At 41.1% G+C, this 23,481-nt stretch overlaps 1 protein-coding gene across 2 annotated transcripts in view; it reads right to left on the bottom strand.

Moving 5' to 3' along the window:
* LOC123508299 (sushi, von Willebrand factor type A, EGF and pentraxin domain-containing protein 1-like) overlaps positions 1-23,481 on the bottom strand; it is a 67,624-nt gene that overhangs the window by 14,859 nt on the left and 29,284 nt on the right. For both annotated transcript variants that reach the window (XM_045261886.1, XM_045261887.1), the window contains exons 9-26: positions 22,574-22,667; positions 21,733-21,966; positions 20,977-21,079; positions 20,303-20,398; positions 18,412-18,484; positions 17,510-17,609; positions 15,353-15,516; positions 15,164-15,225; positions 14,168-14,370; positions 13,914-14,004; positions 12,268-12,386; positions 10,222-10,428; positions 8,097-8,273; positions 7,079-7,197; positions 6,210-6,297; positions 5,901-5,980; positions 1,965-2,085; positions 854-1,051 (exon numbers count right to left, since the gene is read on the bottom strand). In XM_045261886.1, coding sequence (XP_045117821.1) covers positions 854-1,051; positions 1,965-2,085; positions 5,901-5,980; positions 6,210-6,297; positions 7,079-7,197; positions 8,097-8,273; positions 10,222-10,428; positions 12,268-12,386; positions 13,914-14,004; positions 14,168-14,370; positions 15,164-15,225; positions 15,353-15,516; positions 17,510-17,609; positions 18,412-18,484; positions 20,303-20,398; positions 20,977-21,079; positions 21,733-21,966; positions 22,574-22,667 — 2,329 coding nt within the window. The remainder of the gene's footprint in view (positions 1-853; positions 1,052-1,964; positions 2,086-5,900; positions 5,981-6,209; positions 6,298-7,078; positions 7,198-8,096; positions 8,274-10,221; positions 10,429-12,267; positions 12,387-13,913; positions 14,005-14,167; positions 14,371-15,163; positions 15,226-15,352; positions 15,517-17,509; positions 17,610-18,411; positions 18,485-20,302; positions 20,399-20,976; positions 21,080-21,732; positions 21,967-22,573; positions 22,668-23,481) is intronic.

Genomic DNA, 23,481 nt, shown 5'->3' with positions numbered 1-23,481 from the left:
ACTAGCAAGTCAGCCAGCCAACCAATCAACCTATTAGTGAGCCAAACAGGTATTCAAACAAGTAGCTAACCAGTCACCCAGCCACATCACACCACACCACACCACACCACACCACACCACATCACAATTATTTTTTGGGCAATATTCATAAACACTTCACTACTTTTTAAAGGGTCTAGTTCAAGTTACAAGAACATCTAAGGCGTTTCTATGTTTCTAATGATTGATGAACGCGATTTCTACATTATGAACAGGCGAAATACTTGAAAATTTGGCTAATCATCTTTGTGGTCTTCGAAACTTTGAGAATAGTCGTGGTGAGAGAGCAAAGACTTACACACACACACACACACACACACACACACACACACAGATATCGATAGATTATATTGACTACAAAACATTACTAACAAAATACGGTATTGACATTGAATTGGTCCAAGTGTAGCGGGTACGGTGAACGAAAGCCAACAGAAGTGATGGAGTTTTCTGGACAGCAGCAGTGAACACAGTATATACAAAAAAAGTGGTGTGGTCGAGTTGGCTGCGATGTGTAGTCTTGTTGAAGTTCAAAAGAGGCAGTTTTGGACAACTCCTGGGTCACCCTTCTTTTGTATATACTGTGTTCACTGCTGCTGTCCAATAAAATGCATCACTTCTGTTGGCTTTCGTTCACCGTACCCGCTACACAAGTATATATGAAGCTGTACCATAATAGTATGTAGTGCATAACCCCAGTTGATACTTCAAGGAGAAAAGCAAGATACAAAATACAAATAACTATATCAACAGACAAAAACACAAGAAACACACTCTCATAAATAAAAACAAAAATGGAAAAAAAAAATCTTACCTGTATAGCACGCAAAGTCAGGCTCACTAAGAATCCAACCGTCCTCTAAGCAGGTTGCATTGACAGTGGTGTTGCCTTGAACGGACTCCATCCCATCAGGACACTCATACAGGATCACACTCTCGAGCCAGTAAGCAGTCGGGTCATGCAGGATGATAGCATTGTCAGGGACCTCCGAGGAATTCCCCCAAGGACACACTGGAAGAGTAGGATGAGAAAAATAAAGATGAGAAGAATGAAGGAGTGGAGTGTGGGGTGAAGTTAGAGAGAGGATGGTCAAAAGTTAAGTGAAGGGATGGAAGAGACATGTGGTGGTGGGTAAGTGAATGAAAGTGAGGTGGAAAATGACTTAGTTGGTATTGGATTAAAAATGATACAACAAGAGGTGTTCTGCTGCGGCAAGTGGTGTGCTGTGTAGTGTGAAGAAAAAGGGAAGGAAGGGGAAAATGGTAATGAAGAGAGAGAGAGAGAGAGAGAGAGAGAGAGAGAGAGAGAGAGAGAGAGAGAGAGAGAGAGAGAGATCAAAGACAGAAAAACAGAGAGAAAGACCAAAGGGAAGGAAAACGACGAATCAACAACCTGAAAAGAAACTCGAAAGAAAAACACACGAATGAGAACAAAAATACAGCAAAGTTGCAGACATGAAACCCAAAACACCGATCACATTTTATCAACGCCTCAGAAAAGAAAAAGAAAAACAAGTAAAAAAACAATGAAAACTCACACATTAGTAAACAACTCTGATTTAGACTTTTCACAGATGTATTGTGTGTGTGTGTGTGTGTGTGTGTGTGTGTGTGTGTGTGTGTGTGTGTGTGTGTGTGTGTGTGTGTGTGTGTGTGTGTGTATATATATATATATATATATATATATATATATATATATATATATATATATATATATATATATATATATATATATATATATATATATATATATATATATATATACATATACATATACAGCTAAAATCAAAGGGTGCTGACAGCTTACACCTCACTACAGGGATGCTGAGATCAGAAAAGGTTAAGAAACGCTGATTCAATATCAATTTAATGGCATCCAACAGCTTAACGACCTCACTCACAACAAGCACAGGTAAGTGACTCACGTTCCCGACAGGTGAGGAAGGAGGCGCTGACCTGCGTCCACTCCTCGTCCTCCTCGCAGGTGATGGTCACGGTGTCACTCAGGTCAGGGAAGGTGTGGTTTGTTGGGCAGCTCATGTTGATCTTTGGAACGTCAAGTGAAGGGAAGCGATTAAAATATCTCTTGCCACAACAACCAAGGTCATATGGCGCCGAAATGTATTTAAGTAAATGATAAATAGACAAACGAAGACAAACGTGTGAAGTGAGTGGTAGGAAAACAGAAATTGAGGGAACGTACTTTATTTCCTAACGTTGCGGTTACAATTCAGTTCATTCTCTCTCTCTGAAGGTGTTTTTTTTTTTTTTCTTTGTGATATACGTTAGAAAGTAAAGTGCCTCGCCTCAACTTCTCTCCCTACCACTCACTTTACATACAAATAGCTAAACATAATTGCATACAAACACTGGTAACGATAAAATGGAAGGCAAAAATGAGGAAAATAAGATATATTTCAAATGTATGAGACTCAAAATACTAAAAAAAAAATACTACAAAGAGCACGGGATCTGACTGTACGAATTGCAAGTGAGGGACTGCTATTAATCTTGGGAGAGAAAGGAGATGTCTGTAAAGATGTATATCAAAGGTGTAATTAGAGATGTAAAGGAGGTATTTGTAAAACTGTACAGGAGAGAAAAGCGTACAGGTATAATTAAAGGTGTAGATGTAAAGAGAGGTATTTGTAAAGCTGTACAGGAGTAAAAAGCTGCGTTTACAAAAAGTGTACAGGTATAACTAAAGCTGTAAAGGAGAGAAAAGGCAGTACTTGTAAAGGTGCACAGGTATGGAGGTCGTGTCCCATGACTGCTATCAGGTGAGGAAAAGGTCACAGGTAAAAATTTAAAGGGAATAATTGCAGGTTACTGATGATAGAGAGGTAATACAGAGTGACAGGTGAAGCAGACACAGACAACACTGACAGGTAGATGATAACACGTAACACTTTTTTTTTTTTTTTTTTTGTATACCATGTGGGCTTTTCACGGGAATTTCTGGGCTAAAGGGGATACTTATTAAGGGTACCTCCTATTTCAAAGCCCACCCGCTAGGAAACCGTTGCCCCGAGTGAGGAAGCCCAACCTACACTCAGACCGTAGACAGGATTCGAACCCGTGCGCTTGGAGACCCCTCGGATCCCAAAGCACGCACGGATCCACTGTACCACGGCGGCCCCTTGACAGATAAGGAGAATAACACTTAACAGAAGAAGACAGGTGACGAAATTAAGCAACAGGTGAACATGAAACAGGTAAGAAATAACAAAGATAACAAAAGATAACAAAGCTACGCGGGTGACGGGATTAAAGAACGAGTGAGTGGAAAAATTATATAGGATGAAATAGATCATAAAAAAAAAAAATCTTACTCATACACATGTTTTAATAAAGTGGAGCGGAGGAAGTGTCAACAAGCGATACAAGGAAGAAGTGCGTGTAATTTTTAGATTCCGTACTTAGAGAAACGTAACAACACTGACGCAACCAAGCTCCGGAGGGAAAGTGATCCAGACTGGGTGAAAAACAACGGGGTCGAAGCTGAGAAAGAGAGAGAGAGAGAGAGAGAGAGAGAGAGAGAGAGAGAGAGAGAGAGAGAGAGAGACAGACAGACAGACAGACAGACAGACAGACAGACAGACAGACAGACAGACAGAGACAGAGACAGAGACAGAGACAGAGACACAGACACAGACAGAGACAGACAGAGACAGACAGAGATAATGACAAAGAGAAAAACAGAGAAAAACAAAACATAAACCCTCAAAAAGTCAATGAATAAATCTGAATGAGTCGATAGCAAAGTAAAAAGAAGACACAATGAATTTATGAATGAAAGAGACGCAGGCAAATTTATGAATGGGAAGGATAGTTGAAAGCAGTGAGTGACATTAAAGAGTTGGTGGCACGTGTAGTCCTGATGGGTTCTTGCAGCTTCCCTTGTTTTTGTATGTTCTTATGCTCTCAGAGGAGGGATTACTTGTCGGAAAGAGCTGATGGAAGAAGAGCTGGAGGAGGACAAGGAGAGAAGTGTATCGTTGGAAAATATAAAAGAGGAACGGAATGTAATGATGGAATTTCTTCTTTTCATCTTTTCATGGAGAGTTAGCTAATAAAAAGGTAGGGGAGGGAGCGGGAGGGATTACTTACAAGGGAGAACTGTGGGAGAAAGAGAGGCAGAAGAATACAATGACAGAAGAGCATGTTAGGCTGGAATTTCTTTATCAATTTTTTTTATCACTGTGAAATAACGAAAAGAAAAGAGAGAGAGAGGTTACTTACAAGGGAGAATTAAGGCAGAAAGAGAGCTAGAAGAATATAGTAAGAGAAGTGCGAATGCCCATTGTTTTTATCACGGAAAAGTTGACGAAAAGAAAGAAAAGGAATTACTGGCGAGGGAGAAATGAGGGAGGAAGAGAGGTAGAGGAAGACAGTGGGAAAACTTCAGGTAATATTGGAATTTCGTATCATTATTTCTATCACTGAAAGTTAACAAAAAAAAAAAGAAGAAGAGAAATTACAAGGGAGAACTGACAGGAAAAAGAGAGGAGAGGTAGAGAAAGATAGTGAGAGAAGCGCAGTGTGTTGAAGATATACAGAGGGAAGGAAAGTAACGTTGCCATCTTCCCATCCCTTACTGAGAGTTGAAGGAAAGGAGAGACATTGCTTCTGGGAGAGCTGACGGAAAATGAAGAAGAAGCTGCCACAAAGGAGGTCAGGATGGAGGAGAAACAAAAGGAAAGTCACATCATGGTCGCTGGTATAACGTGACAGTCAGATAAGGTAAGGCAAGGTAAGGTAACGTAAGATAAGGTAACGTAAAACAAGATGAAATAAATTAAGGTAAGGTGAGGTGAGGTAACAAAATATAATACGATAAAGTAAGGTAAGATATTGTCAAGCAACGTAAGATAAGATAAAATAAGGTAAGGTAAGGTAAATTAAGGCAAAGTAAGATATGAATTAAATAAGGTATAGTTATGTAAGGTAAGGTACGATTAGGTAAGTTAAGGTAAGGAAGGAAAGTCAAAAAAAAAAAAAGGAAAGGAAAAGTTAGATTATGTAAGATCAGGTTAGGCAAGATTGTGTAAGGTGAGGTGAATTAAGCTAATGGACACTGTTACGGTTTTCAAGAATATTTTTATGATCTTAGTGACAGCTTAACAAGAACTCTACATCACCAGCAAACACACACACACACACACACACACACACACACACACACACACACACACACACACACACACACACACACACACACACACGATAACACAACTAATCTTCCCTGTGATCTGAGAACATTCTTAACAGGAGAAAGAAACACTGAGGAATAAAAATCTGAAACAGACACTCACACAGACAGACAGACGGTGGACAAAGACAGCAACACAACATTAAGTAAACGTGAACCAATAATTACACACGAATTACAAAACAACAAACACTCTTTCTAGGAATTTCAAACCATTTAATAAGTCTGTCCCTCTCATAACTTCATCCTCCAATCTCACAAACTGCCACAGGGGGAAACACAGCGACCTTGAGGCAAAGAAAGACACACTCCTGCCCCTAAAAACCATAAGCTTCACAACATTCATCACAGCCCCGGAGGAAGGCACAAGGTAATCCTGTGAGTGATGGATGAGCATTGTTAAAAAGAAAACGAAACAGATAAAAACAAAAACGAAGGATATGTAAATGTTTGCCAGAGAGAGAGAGAGAGAGAGAGAGAGAGAGAGAGAGGTGGGGTTGAGGGGAGTAATGTGGCAAACATGCTTATAAAGAAAATATGTTGACTTGAGAGGAAAACAGAAGGAAAACAGCACTGGAAGACAAACAGGCAAACATGTATACAAACAGATAGACAGACACACAGACAGAAAGACGGGTAAACAGCTTACCTGCGTCCCCACGACCCTGGAGGAGCAATCCCAGGTGGAGGTCATGTTGTCGACGGCCGGAGGAGGATCGCCATGACACACTAACACACACACACACACACACACACACACACACAAAGATGAAGAAAAAACATTAGTGTTGTGATCAAAGCTGCACAATATAAAGACAAATAAAGTTAAGCAAACACATTTTACATTATTATAAAAAAACTGTGTAACTCAGAGAGAGAGAGAGAGAGAGAGAGAGAGAGAGAGAGAGAGAGAGAGAGAGAGAGAGAGTGTGTGTGTGTGATGATGTGGATAACTCACGACGATAACAGTCCAGGGGCTCCACGTACGTCCAGTTGTAATCCACCCCACAGGACACCTCCACCATGCTGACCGCTATGTCACCCATCTGAAGGAGGCGACGAAGGTGCAGCGTGAGTCTTTTGGAAGCATATGGAGTGACAGACAGACAGACAGACAGACAAATAGATAAACAAATAGAGAACCAGGGAGACTCACCGCATTAGAAATAAGAGACAGAAAGCTAGATAAAAAAGACACACGGACTAACAGACAGACAGACAGAAAAACAGACAGAGATCCAGGATTACTGAGCACTTTAGAACAGACAGATAGAAACCTAGACAGACAGACATACAAAGACAGAACCAGAAAGAGATGGAGAAAGTCTGATGCGATTAAACAGACACGCAGAGAGACAGATAAAGACACACAACAAAGAAAAACTAGGAAAATATAAACTATTAACATTAACCCCTTCAGTACCATGACACGTTTCCATATTCATTCTGCTTACTATTTGGTGATTTTATACTACAACTTCAGAAACTCATGTGGGGGATTAAAATAGTGAAGACTGTGGTCATTAATCTTTTGACCTCCATAGACCCTTCCTGATGTCAATAAAATGGTCTAATCGTACACAAATCTCGAGGTAAAAATGCGTCTCACTACTGAAGAAGTTAATTTTCTTTCTGAGTATCTGCCATGAAGAAGAAATCAAGAAAACTCAAGAAAATCCAATCTTTTCACAACCTACCTACTGGGACGAAACGTAGTAACTATTAACATTTCAACACTTTTTCATTCTTTCTGAGTAGCTGCCATGAGGAAAAAATCAAGAAAATTCAAGAAAACTAAAAAAAACTAAGAAAATCCAATCTTTTCACCTGCTGGGCCGGAACGAAGTAATCTGGATCACAGGTATACTGCAGAACAATTCCTACGCTGTAATTACCTTCCCCCTGTATCATGTTGGCCCCGGGAGTTGGAGGGGGCTCTGCACACCCTGCAGGAGAGAAAGGTATGAGGAAGAGGTGAAGGAAGGTGTCAGGGGAGAAGGAAGGTGTGAGGAAGGGGTGAGGATGGAAGATAGGAAGATAAGGTGTGGCTGATAGCATGTGGAAAGGAGGAGGAGGAGGAGGAGGAGGAGGAGGAGGAGGAGGAAATAACTAAAAAGAAAGGGAAGGAAAAGAAGAGGAAAAGCAGCAACAACAACAGCAACAACAACAACAAATATACATACATACATACATACATACATACATACATACTATATACAAGCGCACATACAACAGCAAGACAGACAGACAGAGAGAGAGAGAGAGAGAGAGAGAGAGAGAGAGAAGAGGATAATAGCAATAACGACAAAGGATAATGATGACGATAATACCACAAACAAAAGCTAAACAAGAGGATTAGAGAAAATGCCCCGATAAAAGGAAAAGAAAGAAATAAAAGACGCAATTAAAGAAAGAAGAAAGAAGAGAGAGAAAAAAAACAACAAACGACCCTTTATTCTTTACTCGGCTTTATTGAAATCGCAGAAGAAATTAGAGAAAGACAAAAAATAAAAGAAAAAAAAAAAGACTCCTTGAAATGAAAAAAAGAAGAGGAAGAGGAAACAAAAAATAAATAGAAATATAAAAATACCCTTTCACCTTCACTCACTCTCTCCTTCACCATCTTCACCTTCACTCACTCACTCTTTCACCATCTTCACCTTCACTCACTCTCTCCTTCACCATCTTCACCTTCACTCACTCTCTCCTTCACCATCTTCACCTTCACTCACTCACTCCTTCACCATCTTCACCTTCACTCACTCTCTCCTTCACCATCTTCACCTTCACTCACTCTCTCCTTCACCATCTTCACCTTCACTCACTCACTCCTTCACCATCTTACCTTCATAGCAGAAACGCTCCTCCCATCCTGACGAAGTGCACCGGAGCTCACCATCCTGCTCACCATGCAGTATGTGATGAGGAAAGCACGTCACACTAACAACATCATTCACCATCCAAAGTTGTGTAGCATTCCAGTTGGTCGTGCCATTTTCAACTGACGGTTCCCCTTGACAAACTGCGAGAGAGAAGTCAAAATGCAGGCCGTATAGAGGAGGAGGTGACAGGGTAGAGAGGGAGGGAAGGAGGGAAGAGTGGTCGATGCAGAGGAGGGATGAAGGAGGAAAGTGACGGAGGGAAAAGAAGAGGAAGGGAAGGGAAAAATCAGAGAGACTTAAGTTTAGCAAAGCGGCGAGAGGTGAAACGCTACTTAATGGTGGTTTGAAGTGGCGAGGAGGGCAATAACCGAGAGAGAGAGAGAGAGAGAGAGAGAGAGAGAGAGAGAGAGAGAGAAAGTGACGGAGATGGTAAACAATGGCAAATTAACATAGATAGGTGAAAGAAAAGAAGTGATGCAGAAAATAGGAATACAAAAATATAATAGACAGAGTAACGAACACAAATGATGATAATGAATATATGAATAAACAGAGAGAGAGAAAAAAAAAAGTGGCGGAGATGGCAAACAAAAAAAGAGGTGGAAAGAAAATAAATGATCAAAAAATGGAAATAAGAAAGAACACTAAACAGAGGATAATGAATATGTAAATAAAACACAGAGAGAGAAAAAAAAAAGTGACGAAGATGGCACACAATGAACAATAGACAAAAAGGGGCAAAAAGAAAGGAAGTGATCAATGAAATAGTAACATAAAAGAATAATAGAGGAATGAATAAATAAAGAATGATGGTAATGAATATATAAATAAACAAAGAGAAAAAAAAAGTGACCGAGATGGCAAAGAAATAAATGAACTGAAAAGAAAAAAAATAATAATGAAATAGGAATATAAAAGAATATTAGACAGAGAAAAAAATTGAATAAAAAAGAAAACAAAGAATATGTATATAAACACAAACAGGGAGACAAACTAACAGATAAAATCATACAGAGACATACACTGGACACACACTGATAAAAAAAAATGAATTAAAATGTTTCTGTATGGGTGAATCCTTGTTAATTCCAGAGAGAGAGAGAGAGAGAGAGAGAGAGAGAGAGAGAGAGAGAGAGAGAGATGAAAAGATCCCACGTGAATCACCAATAGCCCACGCCTCGACGCATCTCAGAAAAGCAGACCCCACATTCCACGAACGTAAACAGGAAGACATGTAGCCCAGCCCTCGTTCCTCGCCTGAAAGTTAGCGTGCGGCTCATGACAGGCTTATGAGCGGCTTAAGGAAGGGGAAGGAAAGTCTGCCGAGCTGCTACCATCAATCTCAAGTCGGATTCTTATCGAGGGCACGAGTTATAAGCCGAGGGGAGGAGAGAGAGAGAGAGAGAGAGAGAGAGAGAGAGAGAGAGAGAGAGAGAGAGAGAGAGATAAGCGAGAAAAGCAAGGACACACGAGTTCATCTTAAAACACATCGTCATTCTATCTTCATTTCTTTTTAACTTTTTCCTGCTAAACATTTCCCCATTTCAGTTACTCTTCTCTAGCTAACCTAACTCACCTAACCCAACCTAATTTAACCTAACCTAACCTAAATGAATGTAACCCAACTTAATCTAATCCAATCTAACCCAATCCAACCTAACCTAACGCAACCTCATCTCTAACCTAATCTACCCTAATTAATAGATTGCACGGTATGTTGTTGCGGCTTTTAAGTGTTTTTATGACTTTGTGTATCTATCTATCTATATAACAGTGACAGATTAACAAGTATATACTCCACAGCATTAACACACAAAAAACACTATTTAGCTATCTATCTATCTGTCTATATAACAGTGACAGTTTAACAAGTATAACACTGAGAGTTTAACACACACACAGTAAAAAAAAAAAAAAACTATCTATCTATCTATCTATCTGTCTATCTATATAACAGTGGCAGTTTAACAAGCGTTCCACACCATTAACACGGCAAAGCACTGCTGAGAACCTGGCTAAAAATGACAACCTTCGCAATCAGTATGAAAGAGCAAGAAGGGCAGTGAAGAACAGGCGAGCGTCACTTACCATCGCAGGGCTTCAGCTGAACAGGTTGCAATGAATACCCATCGCCTTCAGGGTTCTCGGAGCAGGTGATGGTTTGATTAACTTGTCCCTCCGCCGTCATCATCCCCGGGGGGCACGTGTAGGTGATGGTGCCGTCTAGGAAGCGGATATCCTCATCACTGGTGGAGTTCTTGAGGTCGTGCGCTGAAGGAATCTCGTCGTTGCAAACTGGAAAGAGTGGACAGGTAGAAGCTGGAGTCCAGTGTCCCTTATTCCAGTCCCCGGAGAGGCGCTGGAGGGTAGGCGCTAATAGGAAGGAGGAAGAGGAAGGTAGAGATGAAGGGAAATTAAGGAAGAGGAGGAAGGTAGAGTGGGAGGTAGGGAGGGAGAAGGAAAGTTGAGGAGAGAGAGAGAGAGAGAGAGAGAGAGAGAGAGAGAGAGAGAGAGAGAGAGAGAGAGAGAGAGAGAGAGAGAGAGAGAGAGAGAGAGAGAGAGAGAGAGAGAGAGAGAGAGAGAGAGAGAGAGAGAGAGAGAGAGAGAGAGAGAGAGAGAAGGTAAGAGACTCGAAGGTAAGAATGAAGAGAAATTAAAGAATAGAAAGGAAGGAGGAGGTAAGAGGTAAGAGAGAGAGAGAGAAGGTAGAGACTGAAAGATACGAGATAAGAGAGAAAGGAGGTTGGAACTAAGGAGGAGATAAGGAAAGAGAGAAATAAAGAAGGAGACAGATAGAGGAAAGATACTGGAGTTATGAGGAAGGTAGAGAGCGGGAAGTAGGAATTAAGAGACAGGAAAGATTAAAGCTACAAAACAGAGCGCTGAAGTCAGAAGCAGAAGGCTGGTGGTAAAATAACGAAGACAGGAGTTACAGAAGTTTAGAGGGAGTTGGTGGAAGTTGAGAGTTGGTGTCTGACAAGTCTCCGGAGAGGCTCAAGAAGAAGAGGGTAGGAGCTGTTCCGAAGTGCGACCCAGTACTAAAAGGCATGATATATTAGTACAGATAAGTAGGAAACATGGCTGGGTGGTTTAGGAGAGAGAAGAAGTAATTTGCTTGTCCTTTGAGTGTAGTTCGTCTTTCCAACTGGTTTTCACAATAATCTGTTCATTTTGTCACAAGTGTAGAAATAAATGAACAAGGAATTAACAAGCAATTACTTCTCACCAATTTTCTGTTAAGAGTTCGCAATAATGTGTCCGTGTTTTTTTCCTAAAGCACAGAAACAATAAGTGAACACAATAACAACTACTTATTTACTTCCAGCACAATGCCCAATCAATTTTCACGGTAACTCGTACAATTTCCGAAGGGACACAAGAAAAAATACACAAAAAAAAAAGCAGTAGAAGAAAAGAAGAAAAGAAGAAATAACAATAAACGCGTAAAAAAGAAGGAAAGAAGAAAAGAAATTCCTAAATTAAATTCCACAAATGTACTTGTACCTTCAACTCCTGCAAACTAACACATCACGAGGCACGAAGTAACACAACACACAATCACCGGAGGGAAGACCATGAAGAAGCCAATACACGCACAAATCAAGGCTGCTTTACACCTTCCCTTTAATCCAGCGCAGGTGACTCAGGCTTAGTTACTGTGGCTCGTTTATTTGGAGCGATATCGACTTTCTGACACATGGCCTCCTTACCCTGACCTTCCTACCACTTCCCCAGTCTTCCCCAGCCCAGCCAAGACTCTCCCAGTCCCCTCATTCTTCTCAATAAACGCTGCAGCCTCTCTCATTCATCCGGTAATATTCAAAGCCGATGTTAGTGCTGCGTTACACCTTGGGGGAGTGTTTGGCTGGAAAAGGTGAAGAGAAGGAGCAGAGGATGAAGGATGGAGAGAGAGAAAAGCGTAATGAAAAGTGTAGCAAGGGATGGTGATGATAAAGATGGAGTTTAGTGTGAAATAATGTGTTGTAATGTACTCTCTCTCTCTCTCTCTCTCTCTCTCTCTCTCTCTCTCTCTCTCTCTCTCTCTCTCTCTCTCTCTCTCTCTCTCTCTCTCTCTCTCTCTCTCTCTCTCTCTCTCTCTCTCTCTCTCTCTCTCTCTGTCACACCTGAGCTCACCTTCAACACGGATGCAGTCAAGCACATGTCCCGGTAACCAGCCGCCCAAAATGCCAGTACAGGTGATGTTCTGTTCTAGCCATGTTGTGTCTCCATTCATGAAGTACCCCCTGTGGCACCTGGGATGGCGAAGGTCAGAGAAGTGCAAGTGAGTATCTTTCTTTTATGTTAGAAGGGAAAGTTGTCCAAGGGCGATAGAGGGTCAAACAAAAAAAAAAGTCAGCTTAGTTGCCAGTTCCGCGTAGGTTCGAGAGAGTTAGCCAAAAGAAAGGGATAAATGTCTTGAAACTTCCCTCTTAAACGAGTTCAGCTGACAGGAAGATGGATATACAGAAGCAGGCAGGGAGTTCCAGAGTTTACCAGATAAAGGTATGAATTATTAAGAGTACTGGTAACTCTTGCATTAGTCATATGCATAGTAGATATAAAAAATACATTGGGATTTTTTTTTTTTTTTTTTTTCATGAGGAAGGATAGAAGTATTTGCCCCATGGTTACTAAAAGTTGCCTGATCCCCCATGAAAATTTTTATTGGAAATGTATTTTGATGTGTTAATGATACAGTTTCAATTTGATAGCGATAACTATTGAAGGAAAAAAAAAACTATTAAATTCGGTACTCATAATCTCTTCTCTTAAATGCAATTATAAGTTCTTCGAATGGTTTCTGATCGAGTTAAGCTTAAAAGTTTTTGTTGTAATGTACATAGGACAGAAAAGCACCTGGTAATGAAAGACTGGATGTGACACTCAGGAACTGTCTCCCAGAGTGGACACCCTTCCTAACCTCTTGACACTCTCCAGGATTCGAACCCATGCACTCGAGGAATCATTGGTCACTGTACATTCGTGTTACCACTGTACCACGGCCGCCCACAAACCCAGGAGTGACACAGGAACCAAAGAATAGAGGGAGGAATGAGTGGTATCAGTTGTACTAAAAGAAAATTATAAACTTTTCTTATATTCACTGGAAGGGAAAATTGATGGTTATGAAACTAATGAAGAATGTTGCGGAAAGAGGAGGATGACGAAGAGGAAGTTAAAAGGAAAGAGGACAGAGACGAGGAGGAAAAGGAGGATGAATACAAGAGAATGAAGAATTGGGGGAAGAGGAAAATAAAACTAGGCTATGGACAAGGAGGCCGAGGAAGAGGACAAAGACGGATGAAAAGGAATAGGACGAGAACGGAAACAAAGAGGACGACAAAGAGGAAACAAAGACGAGGACAAAGAAGTGGATGAGAAAGAGAATGAGAATAATGACGAGGACAAAAAGAAAAAAGAAGACGATGATGACAAGGAAGACGAAAACATAAAGACGACAAAGAAGACGAGAAAGAGGACAGGGACGAGCAAAAGGAGGAGGAAGAGGACACGAGTGACAAGATCCACTGCACAACAGAGGAAACACAAGACCCTTTAATAACAAAAGATACAAAATAAACCCTCCTAAATTACAAGGGAGAAAGCACAAGTTAAAGTAAAAGGATAAATTCAATAGGCTTAAACCTGCCAATCATATAACCCAAGAGGCGTGATGTAGGCGAGAGGCTCATCTACTGTCAACCAATGAGAGGCAAGAGGCGGGGCTTAACTGTCAGGGGAGCATGAGTGGGGTCAGTGATAGGTAGGAAGGCACTTACTTGTAGGTGATGGTGGTGGTGAAGTCTCTAGTTTCGTTATACCATACTTGTGTCATGTTGGCAGCGAGAGGTGGCGGCTCAGTCCAGCAGCCTGCCCCACGCACGCACAAGAAGAGAACCAGAGTAGTAGTAGTAGTAGTAGTTCTATCATTATACCATAGGACAACTGCGCTGTATTTCCATTTAGACAAGAGAAAAAACGGTAAGAGGCAAACCAAGAGAAGGAAGACAAACAGTTCCTCCGCCTCACTCACCAGCGGGACCAAACAACATGCAGATGGCGTGCGTGGTGCTGTTGTCAGTGAAGGTAATGGGCAGCAGGGACGGGAAGGTGCCCTCGTCAGTAGGCACCTCCAGCACCCGCCAGTTGTTATACAAGGTTGGGTCTGTGATGTCCGCCAATTCCACCAGCTCATCATCAGGAAAGAATAACCCATCGGCAGTAAAGTCTCCAGATCTGAAGAGGGATGAGGATCAGTGATGCTCAAGATGGATTCAAGATGATGGTATAGAAATGTACACAACGTATTACACTGCCTGAATCTGAGGGAAAGAAATACAAGGCAGGTAAGGAAAGAAAATGTTAACTTCCTGATTATTTCAAGCAAGAGGTATAGAAAGAAATGTGATGTTTCTGATTGACTAATTCAAGCTGGATATAAGGAAGGAAATGTAAGAAAGAACTGCTTCAAATTGAGACCAAAGAAAAGAAATGTGATATGGAGATGATGACAGGAATACAAACCAGAGGAGAAAAAAATATAAACTTCCAGTGACAAATTGAAACTGATACTAAGAAAAAAGACAAACTAGGATTCAGAAACAAAATTTAGTCCACCTACTGGTTAACTCAAATTGGAGATAAAAATAATAGACATATTAAAACTTCTTTACTGATTCATTCAAGCTGACGACAGGAACAGAAAAGGAAACTCATAGAATGACTAGCTTGACAACAAGTATGCATACAAAATTAAAATTATGATTCTAACTTGTATTCTTGTTGAAAACAGAGACAAGGTGCCAACTACCTATACAACCAACATGTCAGAGTAACAGTGCCAAAGATCACGTGGATTCATTCAAACTGGAAAGAAGTGCAGTCACAGACACACATCAACGTTTGAAGGTGCCAGAGCCTGAGGTCAAAGTTACAAGACTACATTTAGTTTAATTGGGAAGAGATGAGGTCACAAACATTAACAATCCGGAGTAAGAGAGCCAAAGGTCAAGGTCACATGGTCACCTACATGTCATTAAGTCCCAGCATGACCTTCCAGGGACCACTCGAGCCGTCACTTGCTGCGTGTTGCTGGAAGTAAAGGAAAAAGAAATAGCGTAACATGTACTGAAAGGATGACAGGAAGCATGTCTCTCTCTCTCTCTCTCTCTCTCTCTCTCTCTCTCTCTCTCTCTCTCTCTCTCTCTCTCTCTCTTACTCGGATAAGCCTAGCGAAGAATTTCAGGTCCTCCCGCGTCTGAGGGAAGGCCAGAGAAGCGCCGCGCCCTTCACACCTCAGCTGCCCCTCCATCAGGCTGCTGACCGGCGACTCCACGGCATAGCACAGCCCACGGTGGTTGCTGAACCCCGAAGGACACGAAGCTGGTGGCGACGAAGAGGTTGTGTTCCAGTAGTAGTAGTAGTAGTAGTAGTAGTAGTAGTAGTAGTAGTAGTAGTAGTAGTAGTAGTAGTAGTAGTAGGAGGAGGAGGAGGAGGAGGAGGAGGAGGAGGAGGAAATACAAAGGAAGGAACAGACAGCAACAACCCTAATGGGCACTAACGAGGCTGTCTGTGTGCCTATGCTACCACTACAGATTCTACGAGTTAGAGGCTGAAGGGCATCAGGGTTCAAGGACGAAAAAAAGAGGCCACAGGGAGAAAGTCAAAGATGTGATAGGAAAGATTTAAAGAGAAGTGATACTATCTAGTACAGTAACTAGGAAAAAAAAAGGATATCTTATGTAGGCGCAAAGTAAGTCATTTGAGGGATAAATGCGAGGTGAATGTTCAACCTTTTTTTAAAGTTTCTGTTGTATTGCTACGGACAACATGTGCTGGGAGAGAGTTCCAGACATTTACAATTCTATTGAAGAAATAATGTTTAGCCTCGTCTAATCTGAAATGCTTACCTGTTATATTGTAACCATTATTTCCATTGGTGTTGGAGCTGTCAATGGTGAGATAGTTGTTTACATTTACGTTATCAAAGCCCCGGAACATTTTAAAAAGTTCAATTAAATCCCCTCGAATTCGCCGCTTCTCTAAACTGAATAAGTTGAGTTCCCTCAAGCGTTCCTCGCAAGGCTTGTTTCGCAGTCGTGGGGATCAACTTGGTTACTCTTCTTTGGACTCTCTCCAGGAGGAGGAGGAGGAGGAGGAGGAGGAGGAGGAGGAGGAGGAGGAGGAGGAGGAGGAGGAGGAGGAGGAGGAGGAGGAGGAGGAGGAGGAAAAGGAGGAGGAGGAGGAGGAGGAGGAGGAGGAGGAGGAGGAGGAGGAGGAGGAGGAGGAGGAGGAGGAGGAGGAGGAGGAGAGAACAATGATAGATAAAAATAATGAAGAGAAAAGTGAAGAAAAGTAAAAAAAAAGTCAAGAAGAAAAGAATAAGAAAAGGGTGAACTTATAAATACTTCATTGTCTTCTCTGGACTACATTTTTAGCAGGTTCTCGTGGAAGACATGAGAGGTTCCAAGGGTGTTTTCATGCTTCTAGTGACACTTGAACAAATATACAACGCTACGAACAAAAATAATATCCTTGACTACCTCACAAATCATCCCGATGGCCTTCTGAAACTGTGAAAGACCAGAGCACTTAAGAAAAATAACAAAATAGGAAAAAGAGATGTATTCAGACTTGGATCAGTAACACACACACACACACACACACACACACACACACACACACACACACACACACACACACACACACACACACACACACACACACACAGGACCATATTCTGAAACGTTTCCGTGCCTCACCTCCACTGCTTTCAAAGGACTCTGATTGAAGTGACAAGCGTTTTTTAAGTGTTTTTTTACATTACCAAGGGTTGAAACACTGCTGAGACTCGGGTAATCATCTGTGTGGCCTTTGAAAATAGTTGTGGCGAGACAGCAAAGCGTTTCTGTGGTGGCCTGAGACGACGCAGAAACAGAAAAATAGAAAAAAAATATTGATCTAGGCACAAGAACAGAAGTGGGTGTAGAAAGAGAAGGATAGTACAGAAGAAAGAAGATTACAGACGAAGAACCGGAAGATACAGTGGGACAATCGAACTGGAGATACAAGAGTAAATGATAAGAGCAGTAGATATCACAGGCCGATGAGTCAAATAAGGGCAATGTTCATATACACAACGAGCGCCTGTATTAAGAAACGCCTTGCTCTCTCACCGCAACAATTTCCCAAGGCCACAGAGACGACTAGTCAGGTTTTCAAGACAGTTTCTCCTCATGATATACTAGAAATCTCGCCAATCCATCACCAGAACCATAAAAATATCCCTGAAAACACGAGTATCTTCAACTAGAACCTTTAGAAAGTAGTGATGGTGAGAGAGCAAAGCGCTTCAGAATACGGCCCCAAGACTCACGTGGCAGCTGACAGAGAGTCCCGTAGTCAGAAGCGCCGCAGTCTAGCAAAGCATACGTCTCACTGTTGATGACGCCCACGCATCTGTGAGAGCCATCAATCTGCAAGGAGAGTCAGAAGAATACAAAATAAACTCCCTTATTGGTTAATTCAAGCTGGCAACAGGAACAGAAAGCGAAACTCCAAGAATAACTATTTCTGACTGACAATAAGTAAAGGAAATTACAAACCTTACATCTGTTCTACCTGGGAACAGAGATAAGGTCACTTTATTACCAACGTTTTAGAGTAGCACTGCCAAAGAACATCTAAGTGAATTTTAGCTTCCTTGATGTCTTATTACCTGGCGCCGCACTTCCACTACGGTCAAAATATGTTACCTAAGGTTCCACGTGTTATTAAGGTGTTTTTACGGTGTTTTCTCTGTGAAAGTTGTGATGCGAGAGCAAAGCGGTTCAGAATGTGTTTAAGCCTTTGCTACCTGTGCTGGGCTTACCTGTAGCTTTCCTTACCTTCTTTGTGAATTAATGTTGATGTGGTTGATGTGGTTTTGATAGAGTGAGTTGCGGAAATTTATTATATTCTCATTCTAGTGGAAGTGTCAGGAGGAAATTTTATTACCCCACCTTCTCTCTCTCTCTCTCTCTCTCTCTCTCTCTCTCTCTCTCTCTCTCTCTCTCTCTCTGTCCATTTTTGCCCCCAGATTCAAGAGAACAGCTTTTTCTTTCTACTTTCACTTTTTTCACCACCGTATAAAAAGTAGTGACAAGTTTTCCCTTTTCCTTTCCTATTTCACCACTATTCACGAAAATCAAGAGACAATTAGCAAGTCGAGAATTCCTAACTAGCTTGGCGGCAGCGGAAACAAGAGAAGAGCAGGAAGCGTGAAGTGTTGCAGAGTACCTCGCAGTGATGAGCATCCTCGTTGCAGGTCATATTGGCAGGGAGAGGCGGCTCGATGCTGCCATCCACCACTCTGTTAGGTAATGAAGGGCAGTCATTCACTAACGTTTTATCTCACACTATTTTTTATTATTTTTGTTTTCTATTTTTTCTTTTTCTCTCCTTTTATCTCGCACTTTTTTTACGGTTTGCATTGTTTTTATTTTTTATTTATTTTCCTTTTCTCTCCTTTTATTGCTTTTTATCAGTATTTCTTTATTTTTCTATCTATGATTTGTTTTATTTCTGGTCTGACAGGAGAGGAAAGGACTGGGATGATGGGAAGGTCAGGGAAGAATGACTAAATTTGAAGTATTACTACTAAATAATGAGAGAGAGAGAGAGAGAGAGAGAGAGAGAGAGAGAGAGAGAGAGAGAGAGAGAGAGAGAGAGAGAGAGAGAGAGAGAGAGAGAGAGAGAGAAAAGCAACAGCAACGAACAGGAATGAAGACAAGGGGCAGAGGGAGGTAGAAACAGAAAGAAACAAAGAAAAATAAATCCACAAAATAAGAAAAAAAGAAACAATAATCAATCAATTCAACACAAATTCAAGTCGACGAACACGCAGAAGGCATCAAATTAATCAAGGCACACAAAAATACACAGAAATACACAAACACAAACCTAACACAGGGGAGCGGGAGACACTCACGAACTACTGGGATACAAGAAGCTGCGTGAACTTCCTTCGACTAACCAAATCACGGAACCATGAAGGTGAGAAAAGTTTATGTGGACCTTAACCTAATATTAGAATTGTGAGAAGCTCTTGTCGGCATAGTCTTATATGGTCGAGCAATGGCAGCTTTCCTTTACTCTTACCTACGTTTGGAGAGATACAACAGTCGTATATTCGGACCGTCGACTCAAAACAGGTAAAATTCAATTAAAATTCTTAAAAACAGCACTTCCTTTTCAATAGTGAGAGCTGACTGACCTGCTGCTATACTGTGAACCGCCCTAACCCCGATACACCAACATACACACGTATGAGCACATAACACTGTCTTGCCTCGGAGGGATCCTATTAATTGATAGGAAGCAACACACAAATTCTACTAATTAGTAAAGGTGTTAAGCTTAAATGAATCTAAGACTATTAATGTCCACTAAACAATACATAATAAAAAGGTTACAAATAGATGAAAAGAAATACTCACACTTTTCAAAGAGTATTAAGTTTTACAAGTGTCACTGGAATTCATGTGAGGCCTACATTCAACAACACTTCAGTTAACACTGACTGGTATTTGCTACAACTTTCCTTGACCACTAATCACTCTGAAACATCTTTTTCTTGTTCTACAGCCACCTCCAATCTTCTAAATTGTAAATATTCTGAAATCTGGTCTTTTTCCTATGTCACACCTCATAGTAAATCCTTTTTAAGATTTCCTGCATTATTTCCGGTGTTGTTAACTGTTTAGATGATCCTCAAATTAACCCAGGAATACTTTCATTACTCTAAGGACAAAATAATCTTCTTCTTTTGTCGAAGGTTAGAGTGATAAAAGTATTCCTGGGTCAACCTGCTTCATTTGTTCCATTCTTTAGGCTAACTCTCTCGGACCTGCACGGAGACTGGCAACTGAGTGGGCCTTATTTGTAATAATTTATGTTGCTCTTGGCCTGATTTATCAACTACCTTCACTATTCCACCGTCCATATAACTATCTCAGGTGTTTATTGTCTTCTGTCACAGTGAAAGAGTTAATTGGCGGTCAGAAGATGCGATTGCTGTACTGTATTCCTGAAATGTAACAAATGCAAGGAAATGCTGCCACTACTGACCACCTACACCTTCCTCTACCTACAAACAGTACAGGTAGACAGGACAAGTGGCGAGGCTTACCTGTGAATAGTCAGGACTGGGTTGGCGTCAGTATTAAGTTGGTCATAGTTAATCTCGTGAGCCAGAGCTAAGGTGGCGCCTCCCGCCGCGGCACACCTGAGAAGAGATGGTATGGTTTGGTTCACGCTTTTGTGGAGTTATGGCGTCAATACACTGTGGTCATATAGCGCCTGCCTCTTTGTTGCGTCTTGTTTGTGTGCATGGTATTGATAGTAGTAGTAGTAGTAGTAGTAGTAGTAGTAGTAGTAGGTAGTGGTAGTGGTAGTGGTAGTGGTAGCGTTAGAAGCAGTAGTAGTAGTAGTAGTAGTAGTAGTAGTAGTAGTAGTAGTAGTAGTAGTAGTAGTAGTAGTAGTAGTATAGTAGTAGTAGTAGTAATACGAATAAAAAGATAAGAAGAAGAAGAATAAGAAGAATACCAAAAACAACGACAATAACAACAGCAACAACAACAATGATAGTAATAATAAAACCAACAATTAGTTAACAAAAGCGAAGCATAAACGAAAAAAATAATTTACACACACACACACACACACACACAAACACACACACACACACACACACACACACACACACACACACACACACACACACACACACACACACACACACACACACACACACACACACACACACACACACACACACACACACACACAGACACACACACACACTTGAAGGCACTGCTGGTGGCGCCGTAGGGACTTTGTACAGCAGGCTCTTGACGGAGACACGTGCTGACCTCAGGAAACGGTACAAATTCCGCGGGACACAGGACTGCAACACACACATGAGGAACATTCAGTATTACGGAACTAGTGTTGCTTTATTTGTATCAGTTTTGTTTACTATATCCTTTTTTCATTTCCTTTATTTTACTTTTGCTTGTTTTATCGCCAAAGGTTTGCTCAGTTCTAACGGTTCTCGTATTCTTGATTTTCATTAACATTTAAGATTTTCTTTTTTGCTACATTTTTCTTTGGTTCATCTCCTTCGTACATACAAAATCTCCAAGTTCATATTTTTAAACCTGTTCTATCATAACCTAACTGTAACCTAACGTAACCATTCTAACCTAACCTGACCTAACCTAACCTAACGTAAACATTCTAACCTAACCTAACCTAACCCAACTTAACCTAACCTAACCATTCTAACCTAACCTAACCTGACCTAACCTAACTTCAGGCCAACCTAACCTAGCCTAGCCTAACTAACTTAACCTCACTAGATTTTTTTAGTTTCTATACAGACTAGCACCTCAACAGTCCCTTTTAACATACATATAATTCGTTTCCTTTGGCTAGTGCCCGCCATGAAAAAAAAAAAAAACTGCTCTACCCAAACCTAACCAAATCTAACCTAAGAGACCCTATCTTAACCTGCAGACAACACGTGACAGACAGACAGACAGACAGACAGCTACTCACTCTGGCAGGGAGAGAAAGAAGTGTTCCAGGCAGGTCCTCCACTTTGTTGCTCGCATAAGAGGTATTCAGTCTTCCGCCTCACTCCATCAGATATATCAAACCCGAACATCTCCTCAGTGCAGGTAATGCTCGCAGTGACACCTGGAGCGCGGCTGTTGGGCACGTGGCCTATCATGTCGACAGGTGGGACTCGCCATGTCTCCGGACTGACCCCGAGAGGTGGGCACGCTACAGCTGACGGAGGGATTGAAAAGTGCTAATTGGCTGATCAGGTTTGTGGTAACGTAAATGATTTGATGAGAGAGAGAGAGAGAGAGAGAGAGAGAGAGAGAGAGAGAGAGAGAGAGAGAGAGAGAGAGAGAGAGAGAGAGAGAGAGAGAGAGAGAGAGAGCAGCTAACCAAACAAACACACGAAAACATTAAACAGAAAGACAGAGACAAACAAACAGGCAAACGGAGAGAACCTGAAACACACACACACACACACACACACACACACCAGTAGCTCAGTGGTTAGAGCGCTGCCTTCACAAGCCAGATGACCGGGGTTCGATTCCCCGGCCGGGTGGAGATATTTGGGTGTGTCTCCTTTGACGTGTAGCCCCTGTTCACCTAGCAGTGAGTAGGTACGGGATGTAAATCGAGGAGTTGTGACCTTGTTGTCCCGGTGTGTGGTGTGTGCCTGGTCTCAGGCCTATCCGAAGATCGGAAATAATGAGCTCTGAGCTCGTTCCGTAGGGTAACGTCTGGCTGTCTCGTCAGAGACTGCAGCAGATCAAACAGTGAATTACACACCGGTGAAGTGAGTGACATTAAATCCCTAAGACATACAAACACTCACTGGCGTCATATTCCTGAGGACGCACCCGCACCACCACCTCCGACACGTCCTTCTCTCCAGCCAACGGAAGCCACGATCGGTCGAAGAGATTGGACTGAAAGAGACGAAGTAGTAGTAGTAGTAGTAGTAGTAGTAGTAGTAGTAGTAGTAGGAGGAGGAGGAGGAGTAGGAGGAGGAGGAGGAGGAGTAGGAGTAGGAGGAGGAGGAGGAGGAGGAGGAGGAATTATTTGGTTCATTTATCTGTTTGACTTATTTGTTTATTTAATTTAGAAAAGGTAAAGGGAAAACTTGTCGAATACACCTGTGATATAATTGACGTTCTCATCATGTCTTTATTTATTTATTTCATTTGTTTATCGATTTATTTGTTTATTTTACTTATTTTGTTTACTTAAATCAGTTTATTTATTGTATTTGTTTTTTTTTTCTGTTTGTTTGATCTATTTCTACTTATTCATTTCATTTTCCTATTTATTTATTCACTTTTGCTATTTTTTCTATTTAACTATTTATTTATTTTACTTATTCTTATTCATTCGTTTTATCTAATTATTTATTTACCTTTCTATTTTTCTATTTATTTATTTATGTGCTTAATTTGTGAAGAAAAGTGTACAAGTCAAAGTGCCGTCCATTCCAATATTAGACCGTGAGAATGTTATGAAAAAAAATACTTAGAAAGAATAATAAAATTTCTGTAATTTGATTAGTGACAAACAAATTCTTGCACGAGATGTTTCCGATGGAATTGTGTCTTTTCACGTCATTAATCACAGGAACACATCGCCTGTAACTAACGCGTGAAAAAGTAAAAAATAACAACGAACTAATGAAACAATCTGTCACATAGTGGAATGTACCTGGCCTTTCTTTCACGTCAACCTGTCTGGCAGTAATAAATTTTAATG

Source organism: Portunus trituberculatus, chromosome 24, assembly GCF_017591435.1.
Source record: "Portunus trituberculatus isolate SZX2019 chromosome 24, ASM1759143v1, whole genome shotgun sequence".
Lineage (NCBI taxonomy): Eukaryota > Metazoa > Arthropoda > Malacostraca > Decapoda > Portunidae > Portunus > Portunus trituberculatus.
This window is presented reverse-complemented; position numbering and strand designations above follow the sequence as displayed.